Source organism: Hyla sarda, chromosome 4 (assembly GCF_029499605.1).
Source record: "Hyla sarda isolate aHylSar1 chromosome 4, aHylSar1.hap1, whole genome shotgun sequence".
NCBI classification, from domain to species: Eukaryota; Metazoa; Chordata; class Amphibia; order Anura; family Hylidae; genus Hyla; species Hyla sarda.
This window is the reverse complement of record NC_079192.1, coordinates 174,896,307-174,911,659: the sequence shown is the minus strand read 5'-3', so window position 1 is coordinate 174,911,659 and position 15,353 is coordinate 174,896,307. Positions and strand designations below refer to the sequence as shown.

The 15,353-nt window shown below is 45.1% G+C and overlaps 2 protein-coding genes across 3 annotated transcripts in view; one reads left to right on the top strand and one right to left on the bottom strand.

The window, feature by feature from the left end:
- NR2E3 (nuclear receptor subfamily 2 group E member 3) overlaps positions 1 to 15,353 on the top strand; it is a 96,414-nt gene that overhangs the window by 33,723 nt on the left and 47,338 nt on the right. For both annotated transcript variants that reach the window (XM_056572799.1, XM_056572800.1), the window contains exon 2: positions 14,484 to 14,598. The gene's annotated coding sequence lies outside the window, so the exon portion shown is untranslated. The remainder of the gene's footprint in view (positions 1 to 14,483; positions 14,599 to 15,353) is intronic.
- LOC130368721 (protein spinster homolog 1-like) lies at positions 11,278 to 14,532 on the bottom strand. The gene is made up of 2 exons (XM_056572798.1): positions 14,394 to 14,532; positions 11,278 to 12,869 (listed from the first exon to the last, which is right to left on the bottom strand). The coding sequence occupies exon 2, from the start codon at positions 12,842 to 12,844 to the stop codon at positions 11,330 to 11,332; it is 1,515 nt and encodes a 504-aa protein (XP_056428773.1). The 5' UTR covers positions 12,845 to 12,869; positions 14,394 to 14,532; the 3' UTR covers positions 11,278 to 11,329.

The window sequence follows — 15,353 nt, the reverse complement described above, 5'->3', positions numbered from 1 at the left end:
TAGGTAGGGTGTAGCTGTGACGTAATGAAAGGGTATTGGATTAACCTTTAACTGTCGTGACGCCAGGGTGCGGGTATATATATATATATATATATATATATATATATCCTACCGCCACCCGTCCCAGGAACGATAGGGAGGAATAAAGGATTGTTCACAACCGGAGGTATAATAAACTGGTATAAATAACAGTCTATACAGAGAACCAAATTTAGGTTCCTCACAGTTGGTTGGGATCTTGTAGGGAAATAAGCTCTGAGGCTTGAGGTACGCTGTTCCGCTGAATTTAGGGTTTGGTTTTAGGTTCTGTAGTCACATAGATTTAGGATTGAGTTTAGATGAACTCACGGTTTTGTATTTGGCTGAAGTTAGCAGGCTTCAGGCCTAGATTTGTCTTGCAGGTATACACGGAACTCCTCTCTCTCTGATAGTCCAGAACCCAAGAGAGCGATGATTGGGAAACAGCACCCTTATATGGCAAGGGGGCAGGCTCAAAGCTAATTGGTTCCCACCAACTGTCCTTTCACAAAGCATTGTGGTACATCATGTGACCCACTCTCGTGACCTGGAAGGTCCTTAAGCTTAACCTAACAGTAGGCTTAAGTCATGTGACCTAAGGTCCTGGAAGTACTATACATATACATTAATTATATAAATTATATACATCAAACAACATTAAATTAAAGAAGGAAGAGGTGACATAAGAGGTCATAAATTAGGGTAACAGAATAAAGCAAAGTACACAGATTTTTCTAATGAAAACCTAATTGAGAGCACTCTGAAATTTAAACTAAGCTAAAGGTTCACCTCCCAACAAGATAAAAGAAAGCTAAGCACACAACCAAAACAATACAGGACAAAATCCCCAAATCCGGGTAATCAAACCTTGTGGTATTATACACAAGAAGACTGAAGGCTGTAATCTCTGCCAAATGTGCTTCAACTATATACAGTGGTCCCTCAACATACGATGGTAATTCGTTCCAAACGACCCATCGTTTGTCGAATCCATCGTATGTTGAGGGATCCGTGCAATGTAAAGTATAGGAAGCTGTACTCACCAGGTCCTCACCGCTCCCGCTGCTGTTCCAGGGGCTCCCGATGCTGTCCCGCTGCTCCGGTGTCTTCTTCGCGATCCTCCGGTGTCTTGCGCATCTTCTGCAGGGTCCGGGCCTCGCTTTCAGGTGACGTTATTACGCTGCTGCGCCGGCGCGGCGTGCATAGTGACGTAATAACGATGCCGGAAAGCAAGGCCCGGACCCTGGAGAAGATGCGCAAGACACCGGAGGATCGCGAAGTGGACCCGGAGCAGCGGGGATAGGTAAGTGAATCTGCTGGGGCACATTACACTGCTATCCGACAGCAGCTTAAGCATTTTGCGCTGTCGGATAGCAGTTAATGCGATGGCCCCGACATACAAAAGCATTGTATGTCGATGCTGACATCGACATGCGATGGCCTCTGAGAGGCCATCGTATGTCGATTTTATCATATGTCGGGGCCATCGTAGGTCGGGGGGTTACTGTACTGAGTAAAGGGTCTGAAAACGTGTCAATGCAATTTTTTTACAATATTTTAGTTTTTCTTTTTCAATAAATTAGCAAAGATTTCTAGCATTCTGTTTCCACTTTGTCATTATGGGATATTGAGTGCAGATTGATCAGGATAAGCTAGATATCATATTTTAGCACAAGTAACAAAATGTAAAATGTTAAAGGGTGTGAAAACATTCTGAATGCACTGTAAATGCCTATGCAAGAAGCAATGGAATTCGTATTTTATATTCTATAGCAGGGCTCGGTGCATTTGAGTGGCATGCAAGGGAGTGTTAGGCACGGTTACTAACTTTCTGGGGCCAGTCCTGGGACGCCGTCACTATAAAACAGCACTGGCTGGGTTAGATGTGTCTGCATGCAGCACGCCCATTACCAGCAGTGCTAGAAGATGCGGACGGAGATGTCGGATGATCTGCCTCGCCATCACCCCCCACCCTCTCCCCCTGCCCGGTTAGTTAATGCTGTGCAGACGGGGAACATCTTCAGGTAGAGTTCTCTCTCCTTTCCTCGCCTTGCCTCATTCAGCTGCCGTGCTCTGCTGTTTGTCAGCAGCTTGGAGGGGGGAGTGGGATCGCTCTGTTCTCTGTACCGGCTGGCCTTGAGGTGGCTGGAGGAGGGCAGGTCAGGGGTCACTGCTAAAGATCAGTAAGTCTCCTGTATTTTTCTGTGGAATACACTTAGCTCAGCTCCTGGCTCTGACAACAGCTCTCCTGTCCCAGATACGGGCTCTCATCTCTGTCAGCCTATAGATCCCCTCCACAACAGTGTGTCATTCACAAATCCCCCATATGTGTATCATCTAAAGATCCCCCATAACAACATTTCATATATAGATCCCCATAACAGTGTGCGATCTACAAATCCTCCATAACAATGTGTCATCTACAGAAACCCCATAACAGTGTGTCATCTACAGAAACCCCATAAGTGTGTCATCTACATATCCCCCATAAGTGTGTCATCTACAGATTCCCCATTAGGGTACGTTAACACACACAGATTTTCAACGGATTTTACGCTGTGGATCCGCTGGTGAAGGCCCACTCTATGCTGGCTTTACATGTGCCTGCTGGTAGCGGCAATACGCCGCTACCAGCAGGCACACTGTGATGTGTGAGTCGCAGTATACTTGCACATCGCGGGAGCTCTCTGCCTAGCTCAGAGCAGGGAGAGCGGCCGCGAAATACGCCGCGCACATTTCTGCAGTGTGTCCGCTCGTCGCGGCGTAACGCCGCTACCAGCAGGCAAATTTAAAGCCAGCATAGAGCGGGGCCTTCACCAGCGGATCCGCAGCTAAATACGCTGCGAAAATCGGCGCGTGTGAACGTACCCTAACAGTGTGTCATCTACAGATCCCCATAACTGTGTCATTTACAGATCCCCCAAAACAGTGTGTCATTTGACAAATCCCCCAGAAGTGTGTCATCTACAGATCCTCTATAACAGTGTGTCATCTACAAATCCCCCCATAACAGTGCATCATCCACAGATTCCCCCCCCCCCCAAAAAAAATTAATAAATAAGTGCGTCATCTACAGATTAGGCAGCGGGTTTATTCTGGGGTCCGTAATATACATGGGGGTCATTCTGGGGTCTGTATTATGTAGGGCGGTGATTCTGGAGTCTGTGTTATGCAGAGTGATTCTGGGGTCTGTATTATGGTAGGTGGTGATTCTGGGGTCTGTATTATGGTGGGTGGTGATTCTGGGGTCTGTATATGGTGGGGACTGATTCTTGGGTCTGTATTATGGTGGATTCTAATTCTGGAGTTTGTTTTATAGTGGGTGGTGATTCTGGGGTCTGTATTATGGTGGAGTAAAATTTTGGGGTCCGTTTTATGTTGGGTGGTGATTCTGGGGTCTGTATTATGGTGGGTGGTGATTCTGGGGTTATTATTATTGCTGGAGTCTAATTCTAGGGTCTGTTTTATGGTGGGGTCTGTATTATGGTGGGGTCTGATTCTGGGGTCTGTATTATGGTGGAGTCTAATTCGGGGGTCTGTATTATGGTGGGGACTGATTCTGGGGTCTGTATCATGGTGGGGATTGATTATGGGATCTGTATTATGGTGGGTGGTGATTCTGGGGTCTGTATTATGGAAGGGTCTGATTCTTGGGTCTGTATTATGGAGGGGTCTGATTCTGGGGTCTGTGTTATAGAGGGTTGTGATTCTGGGGTCTGTATTATGGTGAGGACTGATTCTGGGGTCTGTATTATGGTGGGTGGCGATTCTAGGGTCTGTATGATGGTGGGGGCTGATTTTGGGGTCTGTATCATGGTGGGGATTGATTCTGGGATCTGTATTATGGTGAGTGGTGATTCTGGGGTCTGTATTATGGTGGGATCTGATTCTGGGGGTCTGTGTTATGGTGGGGACTGATTTGGGGGTCTGTATTATGGTGGGTGGTGATTCTAGGGTCTGTATGATGGTCGGGGCTGATTTTGGGGTCTGTATCATGGTGGGGATTGATTCTGGGATCTGTATTATGGTGGGTGGTGATTCTGGGGTCTGTATTATGGTTGGGTCTGATTCTGGGGTCTGTATTATGGAGGGGTCTGATTCTTGGGTCTGTATTATGGAGGGGTCTGATTCTGGGGTCTGTGTTATTGTGGGTTGTGATTCTGGGGTCTGTATTATGGTGGGGACTGATTCTGGGGTCTGTATTATGGTGGGTGGTGATTCTAGGGTCTGAATGATGGTGGGGGCTGATTTTGAGGTATTTATTATAGTGGGGACTGATTCTGGGGTCTGTATTATGGAGGGGTCTGATTCTGGGGTCTGTGGTATTGTGGGTTTTGATTCTGGGGTCTGTATTATGGTGGGTGGTGATTCTGGGGTCTGTATTATGGTGGGTGGTGATTCTAGGGTCTGTATTATGGTGGGGGCTGATTTTGGGGTATTTATTATGGTGGGGACTGATTCTGGGGTCTGTATTATGGTGGGGACTGATTTTGGGGTCTGTATTATGGTGGGGACTGATTCTGGGGTCTGTATTATGGTGAGTGGGGATTCTGGGGTCTGTATTATGGTGGGTGGTGATTCTGGGGTCTGTATTATGGTGGGTGGTGATTCTGGGGTCTGTATTATGGTGGGTGGTGATTCTGGGGTCTGTATCATGGTGGGGATTGATTCTGGGATCTGTATTATGGTGGGTGGTGATTCTGGGGTCTGTATTATGGTGGGTGGTGATTCTGGGGTCTGTATTATGGTGGGTGGTGATTCTGGGGTCTGTATTATGGTGGTTGGTGATTCTGGGGTCTGTATTATGGTGGGTGGTGATTCTGGGGTCTGTATTATGGTAGGTGGTGATTCTGGGGTCTGTATTATGTAGGTCTGAATTAAAATGGTTATCTATGCTGAACGAACAAAAACTTTATTGGCTGTTGTGTTAATCCACTTCCTCTGTATTGTCTTCACTGTAAGGCCCTTACAGCGGGGACAATATACTTGAAACATTTGAAAACAAAAAACCCACCATGTGACAAGCCACACCCACAATAAAGCGAGCGCTTTGAAGGAAATGGATGCGCGCAGGCTCCCGGGGACAAGGTAAAGCATTATGCCGGGGGGGGGGGGGGGGGGGGGTGTTGCGTGTTCACCTATACAGTATGCCTCCAGTTTCCCCACTACAACGAGGGGGAGTTGGGTTGCGGGCTGCGGGCTGCTGTCACTGTTCTTTTGCCGGTTGGGGTTGTGGGCTTCTGTGACTGTTCTTCTGCCAGGGAGTGGGTTGAGTGGCGCGACGGGGCGGGGGGGGGGGGGGTTGTGGGCTGCACGGCGGGGAGGGGTATGTGCGGCGATCACAGATCCGGTGTTCACCTATACAGGGTGCCTCCAGTTGTTTCCCCACTACAACTGCCAGCATGCCCTGACAGCCAATAGATGTCAGGGCAAGCTGGGAGTTGCAGTGGGGAAACAGCTGGAGGCACCCTGTATAGGTGAACTAGGGGCGGAAGTGTCGGCCCCAGCAGGCATCAGTGACGTGGTGCCTGCTGGGGAAGTCTGCCTGGTAGTGAGCACACTACCAGGCAGACAAAAAGGCATTTTTAATATGTAAAAAAAAAATAAAATTAAAGGCAGGGAGGGGGTTAGGGATAGATGGGTAATATTCAGGGACAGAAAAAAGAAAAAAAAAGTGATGGTGGAAGCTACCCTTTAAAGGGAACCTGTCACCTGTTTCATGCAGCACAAACCATAGGCAGCATGAAACAGATAGAAGCAACAGAATGCCGAGACACTACGATTTACACTGAAATGTCGGAGAAATCATAGTTAAAAAAAACTGCCAGCACCCGGGAAGAAGTATTCTTCAGGATTTTGGGTACGTTCAGACGAGCGGATTTTGCTGCGGATCCGCCGCTGAAGGACCTCTGTATGCTGCCTTTACATGTGCCTGCTCGGAGCGGCAATACGCCACTACGAGCAGACACAGTGCGATGTAGGAGTCGCCACTTGCATGCGCAGTATACTCGCACATCGCAGCAGCTCTCACCTAGCTCATTGAGCAAGGGGAGCGGCCGCGATGTGCGCGAGTACACCTTCATGCGCGCCGCGACTTGCACAACCTTTCAGTGTGTCTTAATGCAGCGGTGTATTGCCGCTATGAGCAGGCACATGTGAAGGCAGAATACAGATGGTCCTTCAGCGGCGGATCCGCAGCGTAAAGGACGCTGTGGATCTGCTCGTGTGAAAGTACCCTTAGACTAAGTACCTTGGTTCCCTTGACATGTAGACTACTAGCCAGCAAGGGTAAATCTGAAGATATAAGAGTCTAGTTACAATCCAGGACTTCTGGGCTTTTGGTCCTTCCTAATCAAGTAATAGTGACTAAAGAGGGTACAGTTGTCAGTCTACACTCTGCAGCTGAAAATTGTGGAGAGGTTTAGAAACAGTGAAGCAGTCTGTGCCTAATGGAACTGTGAGTTGTCTATCTTTCTTGTATACCTCACAATTTCCCAGTACACTGCACATCACAGTAGACCTGCTTTAGACAATATTGGTGACAGAGGCCATCTTTGGGAACCCATCGTATGTGTGACAAGGCTGGGGAACTCTACAGCACAACCTGCCCACAGTTGACTCGTTGGGTCCCACCCTGCTGTCAGGCAGATCCTGTCGTGTCACAACTGCTTCTCCTAGCCTTGAAAAAAGACAGACAAAACCAGACAACTTTTCAATATATAGGGTGGGGATTGAAGTGAACCTAATGTTTATTTGTGTGTGTTAAGGGACAGGAAAATTAGATTGTGTATAGCATGTCAATAGTCAATCTGATATGTCAGTTTTTTAGTCCTAAAAGCTGCCTATGCAATATAAATGTCAGCAAGATCCAGTGACCTTCTTAAGTCTAGAGGGGGTTCCACTTTCTTTCCACTGATGAAAAATGTTGGGGAAAAGAAGGATCAGCATGCCTGATCCTTTGTTCTTACAGGACATATGCCACAGTCAGAGTTGTCTGTCAGCATCTTATTCCTCTTTCCCCATAGAAAACATATGCACACTAAGCTGATCCTACATGTGTTTAGTAATGAATAGCTGTCTGATTAATGAGGATTGTAGCCACTTAAATGGTAAATATTAATAGTTAAAACTATAAAGTGACCATAGTTATACCACAGGTATATACTTTAAGGTAAGTCAATATCCAACAAAAAGTTGAATGACTGTAAATACTTTTTATTATTTGCATTGTTCCCGAGTAATTGTCTGCACAGAGCTGTGATGGCTCCAGACCCTTCTTAAAAAATGGGAATATCCCTTTAACCCATTAAGGACCAAGCCAATTTTCACCTTAAGGACCAGAGAGTTTTTTTTGCACATCTGACCACTGTCACTTTAAGCATTAATAACTCTGATATGCTTTTACTTTTCATTCTGATTCCAAGAATATTTTTTGCGTGACATATTCTACTTTATGTTAGTGGTAAATTTTCGTTTATACTTGCATCATTTCTTGGTGAAAAATTCCAAAACTTTATGAAAAAATAGAAAATTTTGCATTTTTCTAACTTTGAAGCTCTCTGCTTGTAAGGAAAATAGACATTCTAAATTAATTATATATATTGATTCACATACACAATATGTCTACTTTATATTTGCATCATAAAATTGACAAGTTTTTACTTCTGGAAGACATCAGAGGGCTTCAAAGTTCAGCAGCAATTTTCAAATTTTTCATGAAATTTTCAAAATTGAAATTTTTCAGGGACCAGTTCAGTTAGAAATACCCCATAAATGACCCCATTATAGAAACTGCAACTTTCAAAGTATTAAAAATGACATTCAGAAAGTTTGTTAACCCTTTAGGTGTTTCACAGGAATAGCAGCAAAGTGAAAGAGAAAGTTCAAAATCATTTTTTACACTCGCATTTTCTTGTAGACCCAGTTTTTCATTTTTTTTTTTACAAGGGGTAATAGGAGAAAAAGACCCCAAAATTTGTATCCCAATTTCTCTCAAGTAAGGAAATACCTCACATGTGTATGTGAAGTGTTCGGCAGGTGCAGTAGAGGGCTCAGAAGGGAAGGAGTGACCATGGGATTTTGGAGACTGACTCTTGCTGAAATGGTTTTTGGGGGGCATCCGTACTCACCGGCTTCCTTAGGATCGCCGCACCAGTGAGCTTCATCGCCGTCAACTACAGCCCGCCGGTGATCGCCGATGGTAAGACCACCTCCGGCGCCGGTCACCCAGGGGCGGACATATCGCCTGTGCAGCTGGTTCAGCTGCACAGGGGCCCAGCATGAGTGGGGGCCCACTGCCCTCTCCAGGTCCGGCCCCAGAGGCGAGCATTAGGCCACATACCACCGCATACTCCCCGACCACAGCAAGTTTGACAGCACCCGGATGGACGCTGCGTTCAACCACCCCTGCAGCCAGTGGCGTCTCTGGGGGGGGTTAGGGGGGCCAGAGGGGGCCACGGCCCCCCCTACATCTATCTATCTCATATCTATCTATCTATCTCATATCTATTATCTATCTATCTATATATCATCTTTCTATCTATCTACAAAACTAAAGATCCAGCGGCACTCCCAGATAAGGTGCAAAAACAAAGTGTTTTATTCCCCCATGTATGTGTGACGTTTCGATAGCATCCCGCCATCTTCATCATACGTACAGTTGTACATTCTGCAGTCTCTGTGACATTACTGTGCTTCATAATAAACTGTGACATCACTGTGCTTCATAATAAACTGTGACATCACTGTGCTTCATAATAAACTGTGACATCACTGTGCTTCATAATAAACTGTGACATCACTGTGCTTCATAATTAACTGTGACATCACTGTGCTTCATAATAAACTGTGACATCACTGTGCTTCATAATAAACTGTGACATCACTGTGCTTCATAATAAACTGTGACATCACTGTGCTTCATAATAAACTGTGACATCACTGTGCTTCATAATAAACTGTGACATCACTGTGCTTCATAATAAACTGTGACATCACTGTGCTTCATCCTGTAATTTGATGTCACTGTGTATAGCAACCCTGTAGTGACATCACAGTTTATTATTCTTGAATGCTGACTTCACTGTGTATATTTTCCCGGTACAATGACATCACTGTATAGTTACCCTCTACTGTGACAACACTGCGTTTATTAACCCTGTAGTGGCAAAACTGTTTATTGTCCCTGTACAGAGACATTACTGTTTATATTAACTCTGAACTGGGATGTCACTGTGCATATTTACCCTGTATTGTCACTCGCAGTACAAGGTAAATATGTACAGTGGCATTAGGGTATACAGGCTTAATATATACAGTGATGTCACAGTGCAGTGTAAGTATCAACAGTGATGTTGCAGTATAGAGATAACACACAGTGATGTTAAAGTTCAGAGATAATATACACAGTGATGTCACAGTACAGGGATAATACACACAGTGATGTCACAGTACAGGGATAATACACACAGCGATGTCACAGTACAGGGATAATACACACAGTCATGTCACAGTACAGAGATAATACACACAGTGATGTCACAGTACAGGGATAATACACACAGTGAGGTCACAGTACAGGGATAATACACACAGTGATGTCACAGTACAGGGATAATATACACAGTGATGTCACAGTACAGGGATAATACACACAGTGATGTCACAGTACAGGGATAATATACACAGTGATGTCACAGTACAGGGATAATACACAGTGATGTCACAGTACAGGCATAGTACACAGGGATGTCACAGTACAGGGATAATACACACAGTGATGTCACAGTACAGGGATAATACACAGAGTGATGGCACAGTACAGAGATAATACACAGTGACGTCACAGTACAGGGATAATACACAGTGATGGCACAGTACAGAGTTAATACACAGTGATGTCACATTACAGGGATAATACACAGAGTGATGGCACAGTATAGAGATAATACACAGTGATGTCACAGTACAGGGATAATACACACAGTGATGTCACAGTACATGGATAATACACAGTGATGTCACAGTACAGGGATAATACACACAGTGATGTCACAGTACAGGGATAATACACAGAGTGATGGCACAGTACAGAGATAATACACAGTGACGTCACAGTACAGGGATCATACACAGTGATGGCACAGTACAGAGTTAATACACAGTGATGTCACATTACAGGGATAATACACACAGTGAGGTCACAGTATAACCATCTCACAGCCGGACTACCATGTAATTTCAGCAGAAAATAAAGCAGGGCCTCATGTTCAAGTTTCGCCTAAGGCCTCACAAAGTCTAGAGCCGCCTCTGGTCGGCCCTACCATGGGACCCGGTGGGACCATAAGTCCCAGGTTACACTTTTCAGGGGCGGCATTTTGCTGCCCCCTTTTTTTTTTGTGCCCAGTAGGTTCATGGTAGGGTTGGCGCCGCTGCGGCTCACTGTTCTAAAGCAGCTGCGGGGTATAATAGCGCAGCGGGCACTTTAGACAGTGAGTCTGCCTCCGGCCGACCGGGGTCTGACGAGGGACGTCGCACAAGTGACGTACTTCTGCAGACCCGCTCAGGAGGACGTCAGTGACGTCACTCGTCAGGCCGCTGCCGGAGAGGAGAAGCGCTGTGCAGGGCAGGTAAGTGTGTCTCTGTGTGTGTCTGTCTGTGTGTTTGGGGGGGCTATGGCTACCTAATGTGAGGAATCTATGCTACCTAATGTGGGGAATCTGTGCTACCTAATGTGGGGAAACTATGCTACCTAATGTGGGGAAAGTATGCTACCTAATGTGGGGAAGCTATGCTACCTAATGTGGGGAAACTATGTTACCTGATGTGGGGAATCTGTGCTACCTAATGTGGGGAAACTATGCTACCTAATGTGGGGAAACTGCTACCTAATGTAGGGAATCTATGCTACCTAATGTGGGGAAACTATGCTACCTTATGTGGGGAAACTATGCTACCTAATGTGGGGAAACTGCTACCTAATGTAGGGAAACTATGCTACCTAATGTGGGGGGCTTGAATGAGCTGCGGCATATGGGAGGCCTTAATAAATAATTAGAAACTTATACAGCAAGTGACATATGGGGGTCCACCTGAGTAAGTGACACATGGAGGGGGGGTGCTGAACAATTGATGTTTTGGTGGGGGGGGCGCGGGCACAGGCACATTCTTTGCACAAGGGCCCTGTGCTGTCTGTGTCTGCCCCTGGGTAGAGAATAAGGGGTAAAGTGGAACATAGAACAAATGCAGTTATTTTTTCCTTAATTTTTTTTTTAATGAAGTAAACGAGATAAAGGTAAGCAATGACTTTTCCTCAGTCTGAAACGCGGTCCTCATCGGCAGGAAGCAGTGAGGAGGAGGAGGATGACGGAGGTTCTGATTCCATCTCTGCTTCTTTTTCGTCCCTCTCTATATATAGGGCCGTGGCCATGAAGAAGGCCCCTCCGATGACTGCCATTATGGTGCAGGTCATGAGGGCATACTCCAGGCTGCGGTATTTCAGAAGAGGGGATTTGGCATATCCTCGTTCGTAGGTGTCAGATATCAGGCCGATGAGGTACGGGCTGCCGGCGTCACCTAGGAGGTGATAGATTGTCATCTGCACGGCCAGGGCTGAAGATCTCCTCCACGGAGTTACTACTTTAAGTATAATGTCAGATATGAGGGTGAAATTTACTGACAGAAGCGTCTCTCCGATGAAGATGAAGATGTTGGTGGCAACGAGGCTGATGTTGCCAAAAGTCAATGCCAACAGAAGAAAAGGGGCGGAGAGCATCATCGCGCATCCACACACAAGCGGGTCCGCCCGTGGGTTGGATTTGCGATATCTTTTACTTATCTCCGTCCCTGCTACAACTCCCAGAATGCCGGAAACGACTGTAACCACACCAAATATTAGAATGTCGTGATAGTCACACGGTTCAGCACGGCAAGGGTCCTTCTCTTGTAGGAGTGTTCGTGCATGGGTCAGGTATGACGGACCCCATACACCTATGGCTCCCACTATGAAGGATACAGCCGTCGATCCCATGGTGGTTAACATGAAGCTTCGATTTTTAAATAGTTTTTTTAGATCTGTCACCCATTTGGCAAACTTCTGGGATTTGTTGTTCTTCTTCCCATTTGTAGTCGTTCTTGGAAGCTCCTTTGTGACCAAAATCATCAAAGCCACAGCTATGAGGCCCAGGCCAGGGGTGACCCGAAATGCCCAGTGCCAATCGCCCCTTGCTGCATCAGTCACTTTGGGCCCGATGATGTATCCTAGTCCGCAGCCTACAGGTATGACGGAGTAAAACACGTTCAGCATGCGGGTCCGCTGGTCACTTGTAAAAAGGTCTGCAATGATGGAGGGGGCGATGGTGCAGAAAGTCGCCTCTCCGGCTCCAACCAGTCCACTCGTCAGCAGGAAGAGCAGGAAGTACCCGTCAGGGATGAATGACAGGGTAAGTGTCATGCTCAGCCAAACGAAGACTCCTGCGCAAACAGTATATTTCTTATTACAGTGGTCGCCCAAATATCCGGCAATTGGTGCGACCAGCACGTAGCTTCCAATGAACAATGTATTCAATAAGCCGGACAGACTAGCATTGGTGTCATATGCTTTCTGTATATAAGGCAGCACCCCCGCCACGCTGGAGCGATTTGCATAGATGAGCAAATTAACAAAGGCGAGGATCACTACGGTGATGATGGAACGTGCGGTGGACATCACGCTTAGAGATGGCAGGTTCTGCCTCTCAGGGATATCGCCATTTTCTACATCCATATCACTATGGTCCTCCATTGCTTCTTCCTCCTCCTTCAGCAATGGGTCTTGTGGAGAGGCCATGGTCACAGGTCAGAGCCTGAAAACACTAGAGAGAGAGAGATAAGTGAACACATTAGACAACATGTCATCATTCCTGTCATTATACAATAGATCCTTCATACAGAGCAGAAATGTCCAGCACAGAACCACAAGATAACACTAAGACCATGGCAGCCTCAGAAGAAGACGCTTCTCTTTAAGTGTTTTATATGGAGACGTCTTCCCTGAGGTTACCAATGTCTGATAACCCTGAACCTGTCCGGTCCTAGTAATATCTGATAACCCTGAACCTGTCCGGTCCTAGTAATATCTGATAACCCTGAACCTGTCCGGTCCTAGTAATATCTGATAACCCTGAACCTGTCCGGTCCTAGTAATATCTGATAACCCTGAACCTGTCCGGTCCTAGTAATATCTGATAACCCTAAACCTGTCCGGTCCTAGTAATATCTGATAACCCTAAACCTGTCCGGTCCTAGTAATATCTGATAACCCTGAACCTGTCCAGTCCTAGTAATATCTGATAACCCTGAACCTGTCCGGTCCTAGTAATATCTGAAAACCCTGAACCTGTCCGGTCCTAGTAATATCTGATAACCCTGAACCTGTGTGGTCCTAGTAATATCTGATAACCCTGAACCTGTCCGGTCCTAGTAATATCTGACAACCCTGATTCTGTCCGGTCCTAGTAATATCTGATAACCCTGAACCTGTCCGGTCCTAGTAATATCTGATAACCCTGAACCTGTCCGGTTCTAGTAATATCTGATAACCCTAAACCTGTCCGGCCCTTGTAATATCTGATAACCCTGGACCTGTCAGGTCCTAGTAATATCTGATAAACCTGAACCTCTCCGGTCATAGTAATATCTGATAACCCTGAACCTGTCCGGTCCTAGTAATATCTGATAAACCTAAACCTCTCCGGTCATAGTAATATCTGATAACCCTGAATCTGTCCCAGTAATGGTGGATTATAAGGACTTGGCTGTATGATCACTGGGCCATGTGAACTTCATACTGTAGATACAATTGGGCTATCCTGCTATATACATTTACTAATAATGAACCTACCCCACCTCATTGGGATCTATCCGTACCCTATATGACTTTCTGCCACTAGTTGATTTGAAAAATGTTTTCCCTTTCGGAGTACCCAGAGTATTTCTATTGTTAGTACACACAGAATTCTGTTATATAATATTATATTTCTGCCCTAATCTTTCTGTCATTCTTTTACTACACCACCAAATCTTTCTCATAGACTTATATCTTTTAGAACTTCATCAATTAGGACTCTTTTTCTTGGGGGCTTTTTTGGGCATAATAGCATTTTAGCAGTTTTGCAAGAAAAAGCTCTGGTTATGATACTATCTGTGCGTTTTATTATGTTTAATGCCTAAGCCAAGTATTGTCACAATGCTATGAGGAATATCATTTTTGTTATTTCTTTTGGAAATTAATTTCTTGGTTTTTTTTTTTGCTAAAAAAAAAGCAACAACAATAAAAAAAAAAAACCTGTCAAACAAAAAGCCCTGTGTATGTATGAATAGAAGAGGCTGAGACTTACCTTGTGGTTCTCTCTTCAGACAAGGAACGGTCAAAATCTTGAATTCTCTATCGCAAATAGAAACTCTCTAACAAACACTTTGCACCACAGGTTGTGAATGCAAAACACACTGAAGAGACTGCAGCCGGCGCGCACCTCCTTGTACAGCTTACGGTGACATCATCACAAGCATGTGTGACATCACAGGGTTCTAAACCATCTTCAGGTATGTGTATATCTGTATAGTAAATGTGAGTAGCCATATTAGTCCAGTGATGCAGATTGTAATACCTTTTTTATTGGACTAACAGAATTTTGTAGAGACAAACTTTTGCGATTCCTCCCTGATAATTTATAAAGTCCTTTGATCATTAGTCCTTGACTATTGGACTTGATAAAGGGAGGAATCCTGAAAGCTTGTCTCTACAAAATTCTGTTAGTCCAATTAAAAAGGTATTACAAGAGACTGCAACATATTTTTTGATTTGTGTGTGTGTATATATATATATATATATATATATATATATATATATATATATATAGTTCCAAGCGTGAGTAGGTGCCTCCAGCTAGGGTCCGTGTCCAGGATTCTGCATACGTAGTTCCAAGCATAGGCGTGCGCAGCCTATTGCATTAGGGTGTGCACCCTAAAGCACAAACTCACTCCGCGCATGCATGTGTGTGTGTGTTTATGTATGTGTATATATATATATATATATATATATATATATATATATATATATCTATACACACACACACTCTTGCTTGCATAGTGCAGGAGGATTGGATCCAGGGCCGGTTTTAGGCTTAACATGGCCATGGGCAAAATCAGAAGTGGGGTCCCAAAAGTTGTAATAGTGCACTAATCAGATTAGCACATTTTTGGTCACTTCAAATACCATAAAAAATATCTAAAAAGCAAAAAAAAAAATGGTACCGATAACAACTACAAATCACAGCGCTAAAAATGACCCTCACATC

Coding starts and splice junctions, on each gene's coding strand:
- LOC130368721 (XM_056572798.1), bottom strand. CDS start 12,844: ATGGCCTCTCCACAAGACCCATTGCTGAAGGAGGAGGAAGAAGCAATG.